This window comes from Peromyscus californicus, unplaced genomic scaffold (assembly GCF_007827085.1).
Source record: "Peromyscus californicus insignis strain IS unplaced genomic scaffold, ASM782708v3 Scaffold_14__1_contigs__length_90479793_seg_2, whole genome shotgun sequence".
In the NCBI taxonomy this organism is placed as follows: Eukaryota; Metazoa; Chordata; class Mammalia; order Rodentia; family Cricetidae; genus Peromyscus; species Peromyscus californicus.
In genome coordinates this window covers 42,162,811-42,186,933 of record NW_026294436.1, presented here as the reverse complement: position 1 = coordinate 42,186,933, position 24,123 = coordinate 42,162,811, and the positions used below count along the sequence as shown (strand labels likewise).

At 40.9% G+C, this 24,123-nt stretch overlaps 1 protein-coding gene across 5 annotated transcripts in view; it reads left to right on the top strand.

Moving 5' to 3' along the window:
• The window catches only part of Ralgps2 (Ral GEF with PH domain and SH3 binding motif 2), a 153,201-nt gene that overhangs the window by 116,608 nt on the left and 12,470 nt on the right, over positions 1 to 24,123 (top strand). For 4 of the 5 annotated variants that reach the window (XM_052737292.1, XM_052737295.1, XM_052737294.1 and 1 more), the window contains exons 9-17: positions 61 to 198; positions 339 to 429; positions 5,275 to 5,342; positions 6,800 to 6,935; positions 7,540 to 7,691; positions 13,004 to 13,058; positions 15,933 to 16,010; positions 17,427 to 17,532; positions 22,349 to 22,441. In XM_052737292.1, the coding sequence (XP_052593252.1) occupies positions 61 to 198; positions 339 to 429; positions 5,275 to 5,342; positions 6,800 to 6,935; positions 7,540 to 7,691; positions 13,004 to 13,058; positions 15,933 to 16,010; positions 17,427 to 17,532; positions 22,349 to 22,441 (917 nt within the window). The remainder of the gene's footprint in view (positions 1 to 60; positions 199 to 338; positions 430 to 5,274; positions 5,343 to 6,799; positions 6,936 to 7,539; positions 7,692 to 13,003; positions 13,059 to 15,932; positions 16,011 to 17,426; positions 17,533 to 22,348; positions 22,442 to 24,123) is intronic. The other variant, XM_052737296.1, reaches the window with a different exon arrangement.

Here is a 24,123-nt window from a genome sequence, read left to right as displayed (position 1 = left end):
TGGGTTTTCTTCCCTCTTGAGTCATTCAGATGCGTGTGAGAACTCTTTGTTCTGTTCCAGGTATCTATCTGTCAGACTTGACGTACATTGACTCAGCGTACCCATCCACTGGCAGCATTCTAGAAAATGAGCAGAGATCAAATTTGATGAATAACATTCTTCGAATAATTTCTGATTTACAGCAGTCCTGTGAATATGGTGAGTTAAAAGAATGTCTTTTAGAGTTAATTTCAGTTTTGGTGACATATGGCCTTAGCTACCACCAGTTGTATTTCTCTCCTTAAGTTTCTAGTTACTATGTACTTGACTTAAATAATCCTTTGTCATCTTTTGCCTAGATATTCCCATGTTGCCTCATGTCCAAAAGTACCTGAATTCCGTTCAATATATAGAAGAACTACAAAAGTTTGTGGAAGACGATAATTACAAGTAGGTCCATCTTCACATTTGGATATTTTTTCTAGTTCTCTGCTTTGAGCCTTCACCTTTGGTCCAATGTGTTTAAACATCTAAGTATAATGTCTCCAGATGTGCCTCCTCAGAGGCCCGTTAACAGTGGTAAGGGTAATTACATGCGCTTCTTTTAATCACATGATGTTAACCAGTGTACAGATGCTTCAGCCTTATTTAAAAATAGTGTCGCTTTTAAGCCAGCAAGGAAGCCTGACTATCGGAGCTTGATTCTGGGTCCCATATGGGAAAGGATCAAATCGCACAAGGTATCCTCCCCTCAAAAAGTAAATACAGTAATTTAAACATGTTTTTGCATTCTTAGGCTGTAGAGAACAAGACATTTAATTCAAAGTAGAGTTTTTCCTTTTCCTTGTGTACTCAGGCTCTTTTCCTAAGGAAATTTCTATTTTTGTAAGCAGAAAAAAATTCATGCCATTCCAAAATACCAAAATTATTCCTTCTTAAATGATTATTTTTAGACACATCTTTGTAAGTGTTTCCAAGGTTTGAGAGACTATTTAAACTTCCCATCCTGAGTCAAAGTACCACTGTAGTACCCTATTTAATAATATCATACTGTCCTCTAGTAAGGACCCTTAAGCTGGTAACCCTTTCTGGCTCCCTGGCCTGACTTCACCTCACAGCTGCTGGGGTGGAGAGGATGGTGCCTCTTGCTTTTCTTTTGGTTTCATTTGTTGATTTTTTTCCCTGTGCTTTCTTCGTCTATGTATGGTTTTCCCTGGGTTCCCAAGGTGTCCCCAAGTGGTGGGCTCAAGCAGTTCTTCTGTCTCAGACTGCTGAGGACCTGAACCTGTAGGCGTACACCACCTCCCATGGAACATTGCTTAGCTTTATTGTGCCACTTATTGCCAAGCTTTAAAGTTGAATTTTGTGTCTTCAGCCCTCGCTCAGTTCCCCAGTGAATGGGCCTGTTTGAGCTGGCAGGATGGCTCAGCTAGGAAGGGGGTTGCCTCCAAGCCTGACACACGGGAGGCGGGGAAAGTGACTCTGTTGTTTGATAGAACTTTTCCTCGGGCAGAGTCCACACACACGGGCCTCCTCCCCTCAGATAGGGAACTCACTGGAGACACACCAAAGTCGACTTGGTAAACCAGTGAGTTTTATTGGAGTTATTTACAGGAGTGTAAATGACTCAAAGAGAGCTGTATCACCAAAGCCCACTCAGCATGGGCGAGAGCTCACAGAGCTGGGAACCTGGGGCACACCGCACAGCCTGCAGGTGGCCCAGTGGGTTGGAGAGTGTCCTGAGTGACTGTTTAAACCTCTTAGCGGCAGCTCAGCTGGTTTCTGCTTCTTCCAGGGTGCTGGTCTGATCTCACTCTTTGCAGTTTGGCTTATCTGAGAGTGAATCTCAGCAATTTGGCTTGTTTACACCCTGGGAAGGAGGGCTTAGAGAATCTGGTCAGTTTCAGAGACTTTCTGAAGCTATTTTGAGTGGCTTACCTTCTGCTTAAGGAGCTTCCCAGAAGGTTGGAATGTTTGAATATCAGAGCAAACTATTACAGAACATTCAGGGAAGTCATCCTCTGACTTTGTACACTTGTATCAAATGAGAATGAATGAATGAATGAATAAATGAGTAAAAAATATTCAAAGGCATGTTTTGAAAACATATCAAGGTAGAAAAAAATCAGTGATTTTTCCCCCCAGTATTAATGAAGTAGTTTTTTCTTATCCCCTTTGATTAATGATGATTGACTTTTTACTTACAGCTTTCCACAGTCTTAATTCTGTGGAATAAAAGAATTAGTCCCATTGAAAACTAGAAATTCTGGAGGGCTATAAATTTTATTTTATTCTGATATTAAATATATTAAGCTCTGAAAATACTTTCATGCGTCTAAAATTGTATTGTTTTAAAATACTTTTATTATAATTTTCTTCCCCATATTATATCATTCAAATTTCTCTCTCAGCTTTTACACAGAGTATTTATATTTAGTGACTCGCTTGACATAATATGAGGCCAGTGTTAGCTTGTTAAGGCTGGAGTTTCACAGACCTCTTGGGCTGTGTTGTAAGGGTCTTGAGTTTGATGGTCTGTGTCTTACTGTTTATCTCTTTTTCCTGTGCCTCCAGTTACTGCCTCTGGTGTAAATACAGAATTTACACTTGACAAACACATGTTGTCCAGGGAAATCGAACAGTTATCTTAATGACCTAAAATCTCAATACAAGTATCTATTAAAATCTCTCTTCTAGCCGAAGAAACTTACTGACTTAAAAAGAGTTACTTATGGGCAAGTCCCATAAAAGACCATCATCCATGTATGCAGTCAGCAAGAGCATTTATTATTCCAGCATGCTGGGGCCTATCATCCCACACAAAGGCAAGATGGCAAAAACTCTGAGAGAGATGTGTGAGCTCCTTTTAAGCACAGCCAAGAGGAGGTCCTAAGGCAGTTAGGTTATTTTATCTATGATTGGCTTAAGCAAGTGGCAATCATATTAGTATGTTCTAATTGGCCAGGACTAGTTAGAGGCTGGTCAGGGTACAGTTTTCCCATCTTTGAGCAAACCTGGACAAGTCCCAGGCTTTGTCCTTGAGCTGCTGTGGAGGCTGGCTGGCCTAGCACACACTGACCATGGGGGCTGGCTCAGTGGCCCAGGCTTAGTGTATCCTATCTCCCTTGTCCCTGTGGTCAGGGGCGCCAGTGATTAATTGTCCTTTGTTCCGTGGCTCTTACAGAAATTGCCCGTCCAGTCTCAGGAAACTGAAATTGAGACCTGACCTCTGAGAGAAGACTGAGCAGCCTGTTTTGGCATCTGCTCGGTCCTCTCAACAGTATTATGCAGAAGAGCAGTCTTATGTAAAACCTGCACAATTACAATTACAGAGAATGGTAAACTTACTGACTATAGCAAGATTGTGATGGAGTTTTTATTAAAGCTCATTGTTTTGTTTGTTGAGACAGGGGTCCTCCATGTAACTCACTACGTGGACCACTGACACTTGGAATGGTAGTTGATCCTGCAGTGCCTTTCATACTGCAGTTAGATGCCATTAGGTAGCGTTGGGATATAGTCAGCCAGCTCCCGCTCTGTTCCACCTGAGAGGGTGCGGTGCTGGAAAAGGTGGACACTGCCCAGCGGAGGGGTGTGCAGGGCATGCAGTCTGCTGCGCCCTTTGCACTCTCAAGTAACTGGAATAGAATTGTTTCCTATTTTCTTAGGTTATAAAGGAAGTAATTAAACACCTTCACTGGATTTGTTTTCAGTATGCATGCTGCTTTATTTTGTGATTTCACTGAAACTTCGAGCTAGAACATTCACCTAGTGTGTACAAGGCCCTTGACGAAGCCCCCAGTGCCGCCAAAACAGAACAAAAGACAGCTTACAAGTTTTCAAATTCTTCAAGTCTTCACAAATTACACGAAAACATTTTCTACAGTTCACTTCTTCGGTATTGTTTCCAAATTGCTTCCACTAATAAAAATCAAAATATCTTTCTGTGGTACTCAAAACTGGATGTGTAAATAGAACAAGTAACAAGAAATTCACAGCATTAACCCCACCAACAACAACCCCAAACCCCATACGGCCTCAGATGATCAGGATAGCAGTGAGTGCCTCCCAACACAAAATCCTAAGCTTCCTTTAAAATGTTGTGAGATTGGTTAGTGTATGTCTTTTGAGTTTTGTTTTTGTTTTAACTTGATTGTGCAGTTTATAACTATGAACTTTGTAGATGGTGTATCATGGTGTGAAAAAAAATTAGGCACACCTGTTAGGTGAGGATTGAAAAGCCATTTCGGGAACAATCTTTGTGTTATATAGGCCTTTCTTTTCATAAGCTATGTTATTTGATTTGTTGAAGAGTTCTGTAAAAAATATTTTGAAAATTTTCAGTATTAAAGTCAAACCAATAGTTCATCTTATACAGGTTTTTTTGGTTTTTTTTTTTTTTTTTTTTTTTTTTTTTTTTTGGTTTTTTGAGACAGGGTTTCTCTGTGTAGCTTTGCGCCTTTCCTGGATCTCACTCTGTAGACCAGGCTGGCCTCAAACTCCCAGAGATCCGCCTGCCCCTGCCTCCCGAGTGCTGGGATTAAAGGCGTGCGCCACCACCGCCCGGCATCTTACAAAGATTCTAGAAATAAATTATGTATTAAATAATACATGAGTACATTCCTGAATTTGATTGTCATTTAGTTAAATGTGTGTCAATACAACTCTAAATCATTTTTTGTTCTTGGTTGGTTTGTGTGAGGCAGGATCTCAAACTGTAGCCCAGGCTGGCTACCATGTCCAGCATAATTAAAATCATCTTTTAGTCATTTAGTAAATGTCTTTAGCTGGGGTGAATTGTTTGGCACCTTTGTGTGGTAACTAAAGAGGTTTGTGTGTTTAAATACAGCATTTTGATGTTTTTTTCCTCTTCAGTATTTCGTAGAATTAACTATAAGACTGGCTTATGAGAGAGATTTAACACCTTAATTAAAAATTACATTGAAAGGAAAATATATATTACAGCACACAATCTGTTCAAATATTGTTGGGTTTTTTTTTTAAAGATTTATTTATTTGTGTTTATATGTCTGCATGTATGTCTGTGCATACATGCCTGCCTGGGGCCTGCGTGGGCCAGAAGAGGGCATCGTATCACCTGAAACCCGAACTATGAATGGTTCTGAGCTACCCTGTGTTGCGAAGGATTGAACCCGGGTCCTCTGAAAGAGCATCTGATGCTCCCAACCACTAAGCTGTCTGTCCGGCTCCCTGTTGGTTTTTTTGTAAAGAAACGTGACTTTGATATTTTACCAATGCTCATTGTTGCTTATGTTTTGCTTTTTTAAAATGTAGGCTCTCGTTAAAGATAGAACCTGGGACAAGTACACCACGTTCTGCTGCTTCCAGAGAAGACCTAGTAGGTTAGTCCATAGCTGTTGGTTGGTGCATGGTTGCCTGGTAAGGGCTTTTTTCCAAGGTGAGGTTAATTATCAAACAGAGCAGATAACCTGACCTCATAAGAATTATACCTCAAAGTAAGTGAATACTTAGCATATCTTATACTGCCTACAAAAAATTATTTTGAGTAGTAAAGTATATCAGCGCTGTCTGGATTTTCGGTTTTATTTTGGTTTCTAATTAAAAAGTTGTTTGTTGATTATCGGTAATGTATAAATAAATGTTTCCCAGTCAAGGAAAATACATATGATATAAACAGTAGGTTTATAAATATTCTTTTTTAATTATTAAGAATCCAGTTTAAAAAAAAAAAGAATCCAGTTTATTAGGCAGTGAAGACATTTCTATGGTCAAAGCAAAAATTCTAATATGAATAATTACAGAATTCAAGTTTAGTTGACTTAGACTTTCTTGATATTTACGTCAGTACTGGAACACACACTAAAAACACAAACATCATACTTGCTTCTTTATTAATGGATTTACAACTGGTTTATAATGTCCATAAATCACATCAAAAACCCAAACATTTAAGAAATTAATCACTAAACTAATTGATAAGTACCTTTTAAAAAATTGCCAACGTAAACCTTCAAACTAAGCTTCCTAGTACTTACCTAAAAAATCTTTGAAGTCCTGGTTCGTCAGATGGAGGAAATAAGCTTCGTGACGGTGTCCAGAGGAAGGCGTTCCAAGCAGAAGATAATCCTGTCTGTCTCTTAAATGTGCTTTTTGTTCTACTTTGTGCTGGCCTCTAACTCTCCATCCTCCTGCCTCAGCCTCCCCAGTGTGGGATAATAGGTGCACACCACCATGCAGAGTTTGTTGTTGTTTGTTTGACACGGTCTTACTCACTGTGTAGCCCTGGCTGGCCTGGAGTTCACAGAAATCCCCCTGCCCCTGGCTGAGATTAAGGGGATAAGGCCAGCAGCATTTTTTTTTTAAGAGATATTTTGAAAGCTGTACACTGAGCTGTTTTTTATTCCTATAAATCACTTAAGTGTCAGGCAGTGAAATAATAATTTCTAACTTGAGCATTTGACCTAGCCTACACATTTCTTTAAGAGAAATTCAAAGCTGTGTATAAAAAAGCAGGGCATCAAATTGAAACTACTGAGTCAGAAGTCCTAGGTACTCAGTCTGGATTTTGTCTATGAGTTAAGAGCCCAAGCCCATCTCTTTTTTTCCTGTATAAATTAGGGAAATATTTATATTGCCTTTGTTTAGCATATATAAGAGAGATAAAAATTAATAGATTTTTGTATGGTTGGAGATTTGTTTTAGAATTTGGAAGGTACATATTTCTTCAAGTCAGTTAACTAGAACTAACAATACACAATATCAGAGAGTTTGGTTTTGTTTCTGGTTTTTGTGGCTCCTTTGAAACCTCCTGACAGTGTCCTCTGTCCTCTCGTCTTAGGTCCTGAAGTAGGCGCCTCGCCACAGAGCGGGAGGAAGAGCAGCGTGGCCGAGGGGGCTTTACTGCCCCAGACGCCCCCGTCCCCTCGGAACCTGATCCCGCATGGACACAGGAAGTGCCATAGCTTGGGTTACAAGTCAGCAGCTCTCATTTTGTCTTTCCAGTTTTTAAGTTGTTGGAGGATGAGTTTACTTTCTGTTTACTTTGTTAGCAGAACATGTTTCTATATTCTATTTACTTAATAAGTAGCAATTAGGTGCCTATGTGATTGGTTTTGTTAATATCATCAGTCTTTGGGTTCAGTAAAATATATCTTGTTTGCCTAAAAGGATTTATTTTTCTCTTACCTGGATGTGGAAATGAGTGTTCCCAGCAATGCCTGTATTTGAGGGAGATAAATCAGGAGTGCAGAGAGCCATCGTAAATAAATCCACAGGGCATATGCTGAAATTTTCCTTTTAAAATTGTAACCTTGTTTTCAAGAGCAATTATTTGTCATAACAAATACAAATAATAAATTAAGTTATAAAAAACTACTCTCTTTATTCCTAAATATAAAGAAAAAAAGCCAGATTCTTACTTCGTTCCATTAGTTTTGCAGTGTAGACTCCTGAAGGAGGAATGCATTCTCCGTGAACATGTTCTGTTCCAAAACAAACTCTGAGCACAGTTTTGATTAACTTTTATGTCCTGAACTAGAAACCTGGGAAGTTGTAAAGAGTGTTTCTCTCTGTTTCCAGTTTCATTCATAAGATGAACACGGCAGAATTTAAGAGTGCGACATTCCCAAACGCAGGGCCACGGCACCTGCTGGATGATAGCGTCATGGAGCCCCATGCACCATCCCGAGGCCAAGCTGAGAGCTCCACGCTTTCCAGTGGGATATCCATAGGTGAGAGAGACTCACTGGGCCTTCCAGCTGTTGGGAAAAAAACAAGCAAACAAAAACAAAAAACCTTAGCTGCAAAAACATTCATTAACCTTAGGGCAGTGGTTCTCAGCCTTCCTAATGCTGTGACCTTTAATACAGTTCCTCATGTGTAGGGACGCCCAACCATAAAGTTACTTTGTTGTTACTTCATAACTATAATTTTGCTACTGTTATGAATCATAATGTAAATTTCTGATATGCAGGCTATCTCATATGTATCCCCTCTGAAAGGGTCGTTCAACAAGCCCCGGGGGCATAACCCTCTTCCCTAGCATCAATACAAAAAATTGGTTTTAAAACAAAGGCACAATTTATAGGGTGATGGTAATAGTTGTAAATTATTTTTAAAGCACTAATCGTTTTGACTCCCAATGAGAAGGCATTTGACGACTTTGAGACAAAACGGTAGGCTGCTTGACTTGATGAACTGCATGCAGTTCGGCTGAGGAAGGAGGAAAAGGAGGAAAGGAAGGGGTCAAGTGTGAGTCCAAAGTCATTTGAATGAAGCAGCTCATCAGCTGATGGGGTTCTTACCATACGCAGGCCCAGGAGAGAAGTGTGTCTGACTGGTGACATAGTTATTGAAGGGTGGCCGACTTTGGCAAGTCTGTTTGGTCCTTAATAGAGATGTCAAGTCATTGAATGTGTGGGTCTGGACTTAATAGAGATGTCAAGTCATTGAATGTGTGGGTCTGGACTCACTTGGGTGGTGTCAGGTGTGCGGTTGTGTGAAATTATTACTGTATTTGTAGTAGTTCCAACTATGAGACTTGTGTAGGTCACCCAGGTATAGTATACATATGTAAGACAGTCTCACATATCGATATTTATAGAAATTACTTTTAATAGAAGATGGATTAACAAAGGAAACCGTGAAGGGGAGAAACCAGATGTGCTGTCACAGAAGCCAGTTGTCTTGAAGAAGGAAATTGTTTTGTGTGTGTGTGTGTACATACCACATGTGTGGAGGCCAGAGGTTATCATGGGATGTCTTCCTCTAGCACTCTTTACCTTATGTTTGAGATAGAATCTTTCACTGAACCTGAACACACTACCAGCCGACCCTCAGATCCTCTGCCTCTTCCCCAGTACTGGATTTTATATTTTCACTATTTATATAATATATATTTTATATATTAATTATATATAAAATTTTTTTTTCCTTTTTGGTTTTTTAAGACAGGGTTTTTCTGTGAGGCTCTGGCTGTCCTGGAGCTCTCTCTCTGTAGATCAGGCTGGCTTCGAACTCACAGAGACCCACACCTGCCTCTGCCTCCTGAGTGCTGGGATTAAAGGCGTGCGCCACCACCGCCTGACCACTATCAATATTTTTATGTACTTATCCACCACCAAAAAGAGGAGGAGGAGGAGGAGGAGGAGGAGGAGGAGGAGGAGGAGGAGGAGGAGGAGGAGGACAGAAAAAAAAAAACAGCAAAGAAAACCTCTTACCTTTGGGTTGTCTGTCACCTGCACTCAGTTCTTATCACCAAATATTTGCCCTGTCTTGTTTTTCTTTCTACATGTTATCCTGTACCCACTGTACATTGTTTACGTATTTCATATATTACAGGCTAGGATCCACATATGAGAGAGAGAGAACATGGCAGGTTTTTTCTTTGTGAGATTGTATGGCCTCAGTATTACACATTCTAGGTCTATCCATTCACCCGAAAACTTGGTGGTTTCATTTTTCTTTAGAACTGTATTCCTTCGTATGTATGTGCCCCATTTTCATTCTCTATTCATCTGTTGACGGAAGGCTAAGTTGGTTCCATTTACTTGCTATAGAATAAAGCAGCAGTAAACATGGGGTGCAGATACCTCTGTGGTAGGGTGTGGTGTTCTCTGGGTATATGCCCAGCAGTGAAGTAGCTGGGTCATATCCAAACCGACTTCCATAATGGCTGTAATTTGTACCCCACCAACAATGAATAGGGTTCTCCACATCCTCTCCAGCATTCGCTGTCAGATTTCTTGGTGGCAGCCATTCTGATGGATAAGAGGGATCTTGAAGAAGGGTTAATTTGAAGGGTGGCTTTTGATTATAGCTTCAGTCTCATTGCTTGTGATGGATCTGTTTAAGTTGTTTATATCTTCTGAGTTAGTTCTGGTAGATGATAGGCATTTAGAAATTCTGGGTTTTCAGCTTTTTATAGAGTATAAGTCTTCATAGTAATCTCTAATAATGTTCTGTTGTAATGACCCTTTTGAACTCTAATTTTGTTAATTTGTGTCTTTAACCTCTTGTCAAGTTGTCTAAGGGTTTGTCAATCTTTCTAACTTTTCTCAGCCCTCTTTGGTTGATTTTGTTGATTGCTCCTTTAATCTACTTCATTCATTTCTTCTTTAACTATTGCCATCTACTGGGGGGGCAGTGGGAGGGGGGCTGCCTGTCTTTGTGAGCTCCGAAGGGGTTTGTTCCCTCTCAGATGTTTTAATGTGAGCACTTCGCTGCTGTAGACGTTCCTCTTGGGACTGCCTCGGCTGGATCCCAGCGGTTCTGATAGGCTGTGTTTTCATTATTGTCTGTCTGTGGGCATTTCTTTTTCACTCGAACTGCTCATTCAAAAGTGTGTTGTTTAGTTTCCGAGGATTTTTGTGCTTTCTGTAGTTTTTCTTATTGTTGATTTCTAGTGTTACTCCGTTGTGGTCTGACACAATACAAGGAATTATTTCAGATGTTTTAATGTGTTGAGACTTGATTTGTATCCTATATAATAGAGTTTGGAGAAGGTTCCATGTGCTGCTGTTGATCGTTTTACTTCTTTAAGTGTTTGTTTGTTTTCTTTGATTTTTCAAGACTGTTTCTCTGTGTAACAGCTCTGGCTGACCTGGAACTCTCTCTGTAGACCAGGTTGGCCTTGAACTCAGAGATCCAACCTGCCTCTGCCTCCCGAGTGCTAAGATTAAAGGGGTATATGTGTACTACCATCACCCGGCTTGTTTTAAGATTTTTATAAATCATGTCTATGCATGTGCATTTACATGTGCCTTCCACATTATGTGCCTTTATAAATGCATGGCCAGCAGAATCCAGAAGATAGATCTTCTGGAATTGGAGTTACAGGTAGTTGTGATCCAATTAACATGAGTGCTGAGAACCAAACTTGAGTCCTCTGAAAAAGTAGTACAGTTTTCATTTTAGCCCCTGAGCCATCCTTTCGAGCCTGTTTTTACTTTTCTTTAATTATGTGTATGCATGTGTGTCTGTTTGTGAGTATATGCACATGAGTACAAGTGCCCCCATGAGGCCAAAGGCAGAGGCCTCAGATACCCCTGGTGCTGGACTTAAAGGCATTTGTGAGCTGCCCAGCATGGTTTCAGGAAACACGACTTGGGTCCTCTGCAAGAGCAGTACAAGCTCTTAACTGCTGAGCCATCTCTCCAGCCCCCTATTTTTACTTAAACATTATTTCTTTTTATAATTAGAAACTATATCCGTAGTATGCTCAGTTGTTGTGGTTTTAATAAAGAGAAAAAGATCTGATTGTCACATTGCTCAAGGGCCAAGCTGTATTGTTGCTATAATCTCAATGTCAAGGTCAGTAGAGATCCATCAGTCTGAGCATACTGGCTCCCTTAGCCTGAGAATTCCCTAAACATAGACTCGTTCTGAGCCCTCCAGTGCCACCCAGCCCTTGTTTCCTCTGGTGCTCTCCTCTTGTACAAACCCTGTTAATTAAACGACAGAAGACAGGCTCTTACCTGAACTACCTCTTTATTAATGTTCTGAGCAGTCCATGTGCAGCACTGACCTCAGCTAAAAGTTTGTTCCTCCTTGGGAATCTAGTATGTTACCTAAGAGAAAAGATGCCGTGTATATATTTGTATGTATTAACATTATTCTCTAGTTTAGCTGTAGCTTTTACTTTTTTGTGTGTGTGTGTTGTCAGAAACATAGATGAAACATTAGTGAATCTCCACAGAGTCAGGATTTATTGAACAGCAGATTCATAGGTACTGCCATTTCATGGCAGCAGTTTGCCAGATACTGCCACTTTCCTGGATCAGCTTAGCCAAGGCAAACACAGGTTCTCTTATTCTAGTCTTAATTGATAGAACATCAGATATTACATACCACACAGGTGGGTTACAGAATGGCTACAAAGGGTGAAGGAGGCCACAAGGAACCTCAGCTGGAGACCTCAGCTGGAAACGGGCAGAAATGCTGTGGGGTGAGGTAACACCCCAGCAAGAGGTCTGTGGTTGGGGTTCTGCAGCTGCTCTCGTGGAATCTGCTGGCTACAGGATCAGAGTTGAGTCCAGGGACAAAGGCAGGGCCAAGTCCAGATGGACACAGATAGATGGACAATACGACCAGACAGATAAACACGAAGACAGACAGGCAAATTTGAATAAGTTGTCTCAACAGTAAGAGCAGAGCTGAGCTGACTGACTCCCCTGAGACTCAGGGATTCTCTGCCTGTCCCTTCTTTATGTGGTTTGAATAAGCCCATGTCCTCTTACAGTCCCGATTCACACTGGTAGATTTATAGTGTGGCACTGTTTCTACTCCCCTGAGACACTTGTCTAAAATGCTCAAGGTGCTGAGTCTGAATCCCAGCATTGAAAAAGAAAAATCCTGAAAGGAAAATGGCTGAAGTATATATTCTTAATTTGAATAAGGGTGCAATAATCTATTTGCCTACATAATAGCCTTGGGAGAACTAAGAAAATAAACACAAAGGCCAGACCTGAAGACATGGAGTAACTAAATGGTGTAGTCAGTTGACAGTCTGTTCTTGCTAGGACAGCTGTGGGAAGTTGTTACAGTCAGCCTGTGCCCGGGCTTAGCGTCTCTGTTGTGGAATACAGTGATGTTCAGATGATGCCATGCCCTAGGAGACTCCACTTAATTTCATCAAGCTGTTTATCCTTGTCGTATATTGGTTTCAAAACAAGAAGTGAGTATGTCATGAACTTCTTTGGGTTTCAGTAAGAAAAAGTCTTTGCTCTGGGCATTTTGATGGTAGAAAATGTTTGGTTTTGGTTTTGTGGTATTGAGGGTCTACCTGGGGTAGACAAGCACTCTATCAGTGAACTACATCTCCAGCCCTTGTACTTTTTTGTCATCGCTATGTGTTTGTTTTTCTTTTGAGACAGAGTCAAATATTATTTGACCCAGGCTCTCTTTGAACTTAAAATCCTCCCATCTCCACCTTTGAAGTACTAGGATTATTAGCATGTGCCACGAGAAAATTCCTTTTTAAAATAGAAAGACTTAACTGGGAAAATTACTGATAGACCAATAATCGAACAACTCTTGATTTTAGGGAGTAGTGATGGCTCTGAACTAAGTGAAGAGACCTCGTGGCCGGCTTTTGAAAGGTAAGAGAATTAGTCACTAAATTGCTTTGAACTTTGGCCTCTCTTAGAGGATATAATGAATATGAATTTGAAGAGCTTGTTACATATCACTAAGTGAAGAATCGTTTTAGTGGCCAGAAGAAATGACAAATAGATACTTAATCCTGGAATTGTACACGAGAATGGCTGTTATGATCTTTACATATGTTTATTTGGTGTTTTTACATGTGTTTTGAATTTTTGAAATTGTAACATGGATTTTTTTTTTTTTTTTTTGGTTTTTTCGAGACAGGGTTTCTCTGTGTAGCTTTGCGCCTTTCCTGGAACTCACTTGGTAGTCCAGGCTGGCCTTGAACTCACAGAGATCCGCCTGGCTCTGCCTCCCGAGTGCTGGGATTAAAGGCGTGCGCCACCACTGCCCGGCCGTAACATGGATTTTTAATAATGAATTTTTTTTTTTTTTTTTTTTTTGGTTTTTTTCGAGACAGGGTTTCTCTGTGTAGCTTTGTGCCTTTCCTGGAACTCGCTTTGGAGACCAGGCTGGCCTCGAACTCACAGAGATCCGCCTGGCTCTGCCTCCCGAGTGCTGGGATTAAAGGCGTGCGCCACCACCGCGAATTTTTAATAAAAATTTTAAATAACCATAATTAACTTCTGTGTTTTAAAATGAGATTATCTCCATAGGTCCGGGTAATCTAATTATGAGACATTTATTTAACTTGCTTTTTCTATGGGCAGAATGACAGCTAATTTTAAATTACAAGTAAAGATTAGCATTTGACATTAAAGGTCAGTGTATGTGCAGTGCTTTGTGCTGACCTGCTGTGGGATCATGCTGTCTTCTTGTTGATTGAAGCTATCAACTCAGTCATCTGTGCAGAGACAGTACGCCATATTCATCATCATAGCACTCTCCTGAGACTAAGGAAAAGTTATTCCAATAGGTATTGCCAGGCATCCATTCAGACTCTTAAGTTATCACTTGAGCACTAATATCCTCCGGCTCAAGACATTTGACTGGGCAGAAGTAAGTGCTCCACTTCTACGTGTAAACCAAGATGGAACTTGTAAGCAGCAAGTGAGCCGAGGAGGTGGGAAGTTGGTGCTTGTTCTGCAGTGCTAAGGGCTTGAACCCAGGGCCTTCTACCAAGCCCTCAGATCATCGTTTAGATTAAATATTAGTGTTACATGAATGAACACTCCAGACCAGTCACCATTAAACAGGAACATTGGAAGTTATATTTGAATCATCTAATTTCAAACTGCTTATTGGAAACTTCCTCTTTAAAGATTTCTCCTGAATATGTTATTGAGATCTCACTTATATACTCTGTATGCTTTGATCTTTTCTACACTGAGTGTTCCCAACTTTTGTTTTCTCTGTTGGGGAGTTTGTAACAGTTTGTTTTCGTGTATTCTTTTCTGAAGTTTTACTTTCATTCTCTTTTTTTTTAAGATATGTATTTTGTGTGTGTAAATATGTTTGCCAGCATGTATGTCTATACCACCTGCATGCCTGGTGCTTACAGAGGTCAGAAGAGGCTGTCAGATCCTCTGGAAATGGAATTATAGATGGTTGTGAGCCACCATGTGGGTGCTGGGAATTGAACCCAAGCCCTCTGGAAGAACAGCCAGTGCGCTTAATGCTGAGCCATCTCTCCAGCCCCAACTTTCATTCCTTTAATTGAGTTTCCCTGAAACGGAGAAAACACAAAAGCTGCATTTGGCTTGTTCTCTGAATTTGTTTTTAAAAAAAAATCTTTCCCTCTGGAAAAGTTGTAATACCATCAGTTATTATTAAGGCGTGATTTTTAGATTAACAATATTGGTTAGTAGTTGTTTCTTAGGTTGTTTAAACTATAAATGCATAACCCAGTGTAGCGCTGCATTAATCTCTTCTCATCCCAACAGGTTACCTATGAAGGCAGTTTGTAATGTGTTAACCTTCATACCTCAGAAATAGCGTTTTTCTTGGTTGGTACAGTTTGCTTTATGTATATTTGCAGCTAAAACATCTGTACTTGTGCCAGGTTTGAAGCAGTGGCTCTTCAAACATTTTGAAAACAGCTAAATAAATGCAACCCCAAAAGATGCAGACTTGAAATAGTACTGAGCCACACACACACCAAGTGCCTGTACCAAGCTTAGGGCCCTAAGTAGGTAGCAAATGTTGTACGGTGAACTATCTCCCCAGTCTCTGAATTATTGTCTGAATTGTGACCACTGTTTTCTCCTCTTATTTCCTACATTAAGTATCATGTATCACATACTTTTGACTTTCCTAAACAAAGAAATACCATTGTTTCTAGTTTTATTTCCAGTATCAAGTACAATGTGATTTGGGATGAATACTGGTTCATAACATTCTCATCATTTTATTGGCTTTGACAATTGATAGAAAAGAAAAAAAGCCTATATGTACTCCTCAGTTAGTCTCCACTAGTTTTCTTTGAGTTAGAATAAGAGGTTTTCCTCATTCATTTTAAGTTTATAAACCACATTGCTTTTAGGTGTCTTCATAGGGACATATGATAAAATGAATTATTTATATAAGTCCATATGACATATTTAAACTGGAAGCCAAGAAGAGCAAAGGGGCTTTGGAGCATTTTCAAGTTTCCAAATTATTTGGCCATAAATAGTTCTTTAATCTTTTGACAGATGTATAAAAATGAGTGCATGTATAATTGTGTAGTATAGTGTGTTCTTTATACCAGTGTTTCTACAATCAATAGAAAAATATTATGTTGCATGTTTTAAAAAAGAATCATATCTTACCCTTTTTAAAGATTAATATAGAAAGCTAGATTACAAACTAGTATACTATTCTAGGTATTGGTGATTCTATGAATACAAATATATGTAATATATACAATTTATAATGGAATCCAACAGGAACAGATTGTACCATTCTCTCGGCCCGGTGACAAGAGTGCCACGAAATGGCTATGGAAGCCACACGAAGGCCACCAGGTACAATCCCCTGCATCAGGGGCCACGGAACTCCCTTCTGGTGCTGGTGGCTGGCTCATTATGGGTGTTGTCTGACATTTTTTTCTGTTCTTTCTCAGCTAATTGGTTTTAAAACTAAACAAATTGCCCATGAAAACTTTCTTTCCAAGACTTAATATAGTTTAAATTTGAACTATTCTTTCTAAGTCACGGGGCTAATTATTAAAATTTGCATCTTTGTGTCACATTTTTAAAATGCTACAAAGTTGTTAGCCCTTTAACCACACACTTTCTAATGCTGCTAATTACAGCTGAGCTGTGCAAACATCAATTTGTTACTCTTAAGTTACAATCAAAGCGTTTCTTTTGCTAGCAAGTTTACATTTAATTTGTCCTTTTTAAGTAAGTTTTTTTTCTCCCGATAAACCATAGGGCCTGAATTTAGATGAGTGTGTTTCATTAAATAATTTTTTTTAGTTCTCTACTTAGCTGGCCTCTCTGCACTATATTATCTGTGGAAGCACTTAAAGTTGATACATGCATGGGGCGGGGGGCATCACTCATGACAGGCAGTCAACTCGGAACAGCAGAACAGCTCTTAAGAAGCAAACCCTGTCAGCTCGATGGTGTGTCCCCTCCTGAAAGTTCTAAGTTGTCACTTTGAAGACACCTAAATAATCGTGAAGAATGTCTGCATTCTTTGCTGTGTTCAGAGTTCTACATCTCATAACCCATCACCAGAGATTGGTGTTGAAATCATTCTGTTTTAAATCCAGGCTCTAAAATCAACTGAGGAAAGACATTAAAATGATTACTAAAATATGTGAAAAGGGAATCCTGAGTATGGGGCTTCTTCGTTGTTAGAGATCTGTCAGGCATCAGTAGATTGGAATGTCACTAAAACCTACCACAGAAAGCCAGTTTCTAAAAGCATGTTAGTGACGGTTACTTTTATTTATATTCTTTAAAATTAAGTGTGAGTTTTTCATTTTGTTTTTGCTCAGAGCTTGTTATTGCATTTTCTGTTATGTATACTTAAATACTTCTAACAGAATCCTTGTCTCTTGCCAGCAGTCAGAGTTTCTGATGGGTTACCACAGTGATGTACTGTGGCATGTTAAGAAGGAAAAAAGAAGCCTTAAATTTTTTAACTAATCTTGGTTCAAGTGAATTCCTGCTTTCTTCTAAATTGTATTTGTTGAAATATGTGATCGAATGTGTGTTTAAACATGTGCTGACTGTAATAACTTCCTCATTAACTTTATGACAGCTTATAAATCTCAAATCAGTAAGTCTTTAAAATCCTCAGTGTCTTACCAGTTCTCAATAAAGTATCAAGGTTTTAAACTTAAGAATAATGGGATTCATTTACCGACCCTCTTAGTGACTGCTGCAGACACACGCTTAACTGCTTTCCGCTTGGTCTCATTGTTACAGTTCTGCGGAGTCGGAAGACTTGGCCGTGCACCTGTACCCAGGAGCTGTTACTATTCAAGGTGTCCTCAGGAGGAAAACGTTATTGAAAGAAGGCAAAAAACCCACAGTAAGATTTCTTCTATTTTAACCTAGGTCTGAAGATACACCAACTCCCCAGAAGCACTTAGAGTTGAAAAAGAAGCAGATCCATAGTAGACTTGACTTCACTTAAAATACACACTGTCCTCATTATGGTTGTCTTTGGTTTTTGTTGTTTTTTTTAATCTTGGACAAGGAGAACTTTACTCTTAATCAAGAAGGTGAGCACACAGAGACAGGAAGTACACTTGATTTTCATTGTGGGGTATTCACCAGAGAAGACTGCTTGGACATGGGTTGATATTAGCTTTATCAGGTGGGTGTTTGAGATCCTGGGCCTTTCTCAGAGTGAGCTTTTTTTTTTTTTTTTTTTTTTTTTTTTTTTTTTTTTTAACAAGTAAATGATTTTTTTTTCTCTCTTTTTTTTTTTTTATTAATTTATTTTGCAATACAATTCAGTTCTACATATCAGCCACGGATTCCCTTGTTCTCCCCCCTCCCGTCCCCCTCACCTTCCCCCCAACCCCCCCCATTCCCATCTCCTCCAGGGCAAAGCCTCCCCCACAGACTGAGGTCAACCTGGTAGACTCAGTCCAGGTAGGTCTAGTCCCCTCCTCCCAGGCCGAGCCAAACAATCCTGCATAGGCCCCAGGTTTCAAACAGCCAACTCATGCAATGAGCACAAGATCTGGTCCCACTGCCTGGGTGCCTCCCAAACAGATCAAGCCAATCAACTGTCTCATCCATTCGGAGGGCCTGATCCAGTGGGGACCCCTCAGCCATTGGTTCATAGTTCATGTGTTTCCATTCATTTGGCTATTTGTCCCTGTGCTTTATCCAACCTTGGTCTCAACAATTCTCGCTCATATAAACCCTCCTCATTCTCACTAATTGGACTCCCAGAGATCCACCCGGGGCCTAGTCATGGATCTCTGCATCCAGATCCCTCAGTAGTTGGATGAGGTTTCTAGTACAACAATTAGGGTGTTTGGCCATCCCATCACCAGAGTAGGTCAGTTCGGGCTGTCTCTCGACCACTGCCAGCAGTCTGTTGTGTGGGTATCTTTGTGGATTTCTGTGGGCCTCTCTAGCCCTTTGCTTCTTCCTATTCTCATGTGGTCTTTATTTACCATGGTCTCCTATTCCTTGTTCTCCCTCTCTGTTGTTGATCCAGCTGGGATCTCCCGCTCCCCCAAGCTCTCTTTCCCTCAACCCTCGCCTTTCATTACCCCCACTCATGTCCAGGCTGTTCATGTAGATCTCATTCCATTTCTCTGTCATTGGGTGATCCCTGTGTCTTTCTTGGGGTCCTGTTTTCCAGGTAGCCTCCCTGGTGATGTGAGTAGCAGATGGCCTGGATCAGGGCTCCTTTCCCTTCCTCCTTCATTTCCTGTGCACAAATAACTTCAAGACTACATAAGACTGCTCAAGTCAATGGGAAACTACAGTAACCACCCGAGTTTTGATGGATTGGACCTTTGCCTAAGCCTTGGGGGCTGGTGCTGTCTGTGTGCTGACTTTGACAGCCTGGATGGTACTTCCATGTGGAGTTGGTTGTGCTGGGGTCTCGGGGTCTGATAGGGTCGGGGCCTCCTTACAGTTTTACTCTAACTCGGGTGGTTACTGTAGTTTCCCATTGACTTGAGCAGTCTTATGTAGTCTTGAAGTTATTTGTGCACAGGAAATGAAGGAGGAAGGGAAAGGAGCCCTGATCCAGGCCATCAAAGTCCCTTACCTTGTTTCTTGAAGTCTTCAACCTGTTAGATTGCAGCTAAATCACGTTAAATGTGCTTAAATCAAATAATCCTGTACTCAACTTCGAAGGTAATTCTTACCCAAAAATACTTTTTAATGAACCCTGAAAATACATTAAGAGTTAACAGTAGTAAGCTGGGTATGGCGGTACACCCCTTTAATCCCATCATTCAGGAAGTAGAGTTTACTTAGTGAGTTCCAGGCAAACTAGGTCTACACAGTGAAACCTTGTCTCCAAAAAAAAAAAGGTAAGTAAATCGTAATGTTTAGAAAAATTGAAAGTAGGGTAAAACTTAAGAAATAGAATAATTTTGTTCCATCAGTTTATTTAAACTTTGTAACATCAAATCTACCTTTGAAAACAAAAAGCTTACAGGACAGAACTTTTAGTATCTAGCAAAAACGTCTGTTTTTCCTCACAGCATAATAGTTTGACTACTAAGAAAAGTTTTTTCTTAATCACAGTATAGTTTAATTTAAAATATATATCCACTAGGTGATGGTGACGCATGCCTTTAATCCCAACACTATGGAGGCAGAGGTAGGCGGATCTCTGAGTTCAAGGCCAACCTGCCCTATGGAGCAAGTTCTAGGACAGCCAGGGCTACACAGAGAAACTCTGTCCTGAAAAGAAAAGAAAAGAAAAGAAAGAAAGAAAAGGAAGGAGGGAAGAGAATATTCTTTGGCACTTACCTACACTTACAGCTTTTGAAGGTCTAAGGCCCCTTAAGATTAAAGATGATTTCCATCTATGTAATCTCATCTGGCTTTTTACTTTACATTAAACCACAGGCACACACATTCAGAAAACTAGCTCTGCTCTGCTCTCCAGGGACCTTAGAGTCCATGTGTCCTGAGAGGCATTGCTATAGCTGTCACCTGCAAGGTGCTAGAGGTCGAGCAGAGAGCACGCTAAGCCAAGTGCCTGCCTCGTGGAGAGTATCCTCCCCTGAGGAAAAAGGAGAGTGGGCAGCATACAGACGGTCTTCCAGCGGTGGGGCTGCATGGGTAGCCCCATGAGGAGGCGTCACCAGAAAGACATCTGTCCAGCATCAAAGCCCTGAGTTCATGACCTTCTGCCTCAGCATGCTGGGTTATGGGTGTGTTACTGTGCATCGTCCACTCCTTCCCTTGGTGGTGGTAGATTTTGTTTGTTTGTTTTTCAAAACAGGGTTTCTCTGTGTAGCCCTAGCTGTCCTGGAACTCACTCTGTAGACCAGGCTGACCTCGAACTCACAGAGATCCGCCTGCCTCCACTTGCTGAGTGCTGGGTTAAAGGTGTGTGCCACCATGCCCGTGCAAGGACATCCCTGCGTCAGCACCGCTAAGGGTGACTGATAAGGACGGACTGGTAAATATTGGTGGGCAGTGATCTTAAAGACAGTGCCTAAGCCTGGAAGCCACGGGAAGGAAGTCGAACAGGAAATGGGAAAGACAGAAGTAGAGGCAAGAGTGAGAAACCTTGCAGGAAGTTATGCTGTGAAAAGAACTAAGGAGCTGGATGATGTCAGGAGGGCAAAGGAGACTTAAGGGGGGAGCTCTTCAGGCTCATTATGTAAGTAGGTGGAAGAGGGAGGAAATTGAGATGCAGTGAAAGAGGAATTAACTGCAAAAACAAATTAAGAAAGAGGAACTAGAAGTCCAGAGCATGAATAGTTACCGTTTTTAGTTGGGTAGTGGTTCACATCTTTAATCCCAGCCTGGGCTACAGAGTGAGATCCAGGACAGGCAGGGCTACACAGAGAAACCCTGCCTCAAAAAAAAAAAAAAAAAGAGACAGAGAGAGAGAGAAAGGAAGGAAAAAGAGTTGAGCTTGTCTTTAGACAGGATTGACAAAATCTTTGAGGCGAGAAAAAAGGCTGATTTTGCGAGTTTGCAAACAGGCAGTTATAGAATATGTGCTGGAAATAGGGGCTTTTATTTTTAAGCCAGACTTAATCTATTTTGTGTAAGAATTATGTAGTGACATCATGGGAGGGTGTAATAGAACTTTGAGGAGTGGATATGAAATAGTTGTCTATAGAAAAAGAGTACAGCGACTTGATTGAGTAAAAAAAATTTAAAAAATACTATGAGATTGGTAAACACAGTCTTACCAGTTGGCATAACTGTGCACCCTCCCACAATACTCTGCTGCTATAATATGGTGCTAAGTAATCAGATACAACTAGAGGTTGGCATTTTATCAGGATAATCGGGGAGAGGGCACAAGATTAAAAGTGTTTAGAGACTGGATAGAGTATTTGACTGTGGGATGTTTACCAGACAGGAAGAATGGGGCAGAGGATATGGTATTGGGGCAAGAAGGCGATGTCACTGCAGTATAACAGTGGATGATGATATGATTCGTCTGTGAGTGTGTACATACTCATGAGTTTGAAGTGTGCACACAAATGCACATTCTGCATGCGTGTGGCCAATATTGAATGTCTTCTTCTATTGCTCCACCTTATTTTTTGAGACAGGATCTCTCACTGAACCATGAACTCACTGGCTGAACTGGATGGCCAGCAATCTGCCCGTATTTGCTCCCAGTGTATGCTACTGAACACAGTTTTTCCATGTGCTGGGGATCTGAACGCAGGTCCCCATGCTTGAACACAGCAGCAAACATTTGACTGGCAGAGCCATCTCTTCAGCACCCAAAAAGTGACAGGATTCTTTTTTTTTTTTTTTTTTCATTTTTCTTTATTAAGAAATTTTCTACTCACTCCTCATGCTATCCACAGACCCCCCCTCCTCCCTCCTCCCATCCCCCCCAGCCCTCTTTCCCAAGCCACCCTGCAACCCCACATCCCCTAAATCGAGGTCTCCCATGGGGAGTCAGCAGAGCTCAGCACACTGAGCCTAGGCAGGTCCAAGCCCCTTCCCACTGCACCAAGGCTGTGCAAGGGTGACAGGATTCTTGATGAGATCTAGAATTTCTTAAATGACTACTAAAGTATCTTCACTGAAAGTCAGAGCCGTGTCTGAGATGCAGATTTTAGAAGTGCTGTAACTGACTCTAACAACTGAAGTGAGGTTAGAATATTGTCACTAGAAGGTCAAGTCAAGCCTTTCAGTAGTATTCATGTGTGTCTCTCCTCCAGGTAGCATCTTGGACAAAGTATTGGGCAGCCTTGTGTGGAACACAGCTTTTTTACTATGCTGCCAAATCTCTGAAGGCTACAGAAAGAAAACATGTAAGTATTCCGCCTCAAAATTATTAGCTTTGTTTCACAGCCTCTTCCTGGTTGTCAAGAAAATATCCCTAATAGGATACAAGATCACGTTTCTCATCCAGCAGCTCTCACACTTAGTCCCAGTGTGCATGTTATAGTTGGAAATGTGTTTAAGCAGCCATTCCAAGGAATGCCTTGGAATCACTTTTGTGTTTTCAAGTTTTTCCATTGCAGATGTGAAAATGGCACATTACAAGTATCTGTCTTGGCATCAGACCTTTCTCAGCTCTGCCTTGGGTCAGATGATGGCTCAAAACCCCTGCCTTGTAGCCTCAGTTCCTAGTATTTAAATGTGAAAATGAAAACAATACCTAAAATTCTATCCCAGATCTGGGCATGGTGGCACACACCTTTTCTCCTAGCCCTCAGAGGCAGAGGAATTATGATCTCAAGGCCACACTGGCAAGTTCCAGGACTACATAGAGAGACCCAGTGTCACAACGGCGGCGACGACAGCAACAAACTGTCTCAGACTCCAGTACAGCAGTTTTCCCAACAGTGAAGAGGATGTGGGCACAGTGGTTCCAACTGTCTGTTTTCTTTCCTTCCTTCCGTGTTTCTTAATAAGCCTCTTGAAGCTCTTTTCTCTGTCTCCAGTCTTTTAAATTATGGAATGTTTACTTTGTAATTAGTAGACCAAGTATTAGATTTTATTATAGTATTTCAAACATAATCTTGTCTTGTTGACCTTCCTTCCCCATCTTTTCCCACTGCCCCCAGCCTATCCCCTTTCTTCCCCCAGAAACCTCTTGTCCACTTTTAAGTCACATGTTCTGTCCCCCTCCCCCAACAGCCCTCTCCTCCTCTGGTCCCCTTTCTGGCCTCTACCCAGACCCACATCTGCACATACATAAACATTGAAGTGAGGATCTTTACACGAATGTGGGTTACCTCCTTTAATATTTTTTAGATCCATGCAATTCCTACATTTTCATTTTGTTTTCCTTTGTGACTGAATAAAATTCTATTGTATATATAGCCACATTTCTCCTATCCACTCATCTGTTGATGGACATCTAGGTTGGTTTTATTTGCTTAGTATTGTGGATAGAGCAGCAATAAACATGGAAGTGCAAGTGTCTGGTGTGGTAGAATGTACATAGGTGTATGTCCGGGAGTGGTACAGCGTAAGGCCTGGCTTTGTTGGGTTTATTTCCATCATGGCTGCACTCCCACCCACAGTGAAGAAGGCTTCCTCCCACATTCTCACTGCACCTGTTGTCATGCTCTAGACTAGAGTGAGGTGGGATTTCAGTGTGGTTTTCATTTGCATTTCCCTAGTGGCTAAGGATGTTTATAACACATTTCAGAATATTTATTAGCCGTTTGTGTTTTATGCTTTGATAACTGTCTGTTCCTTTCAATAGCCATTTATTACCTGGCAGTTTGGTTCATGTTGTGTTTAATTTTTTTTTTAACTTGAGAATTTCGTACATGAGTGTGTGAGTCATTTCTGCCCTCAACTCCTCTTGTGTCTCTCCTCTCGAAGTCATGACATTACTTTTTGTTTGTATACACATACACACTCTGTACCAAAGATCCACAACCTACTGAGTCTAGTTAGTGTTGCCCTGGTTCGCATGTGTTTAGAGCTGACCACTTAGGATTGGGATCTTGTCCCTGTGGTTGCTGGGGAGGGACTG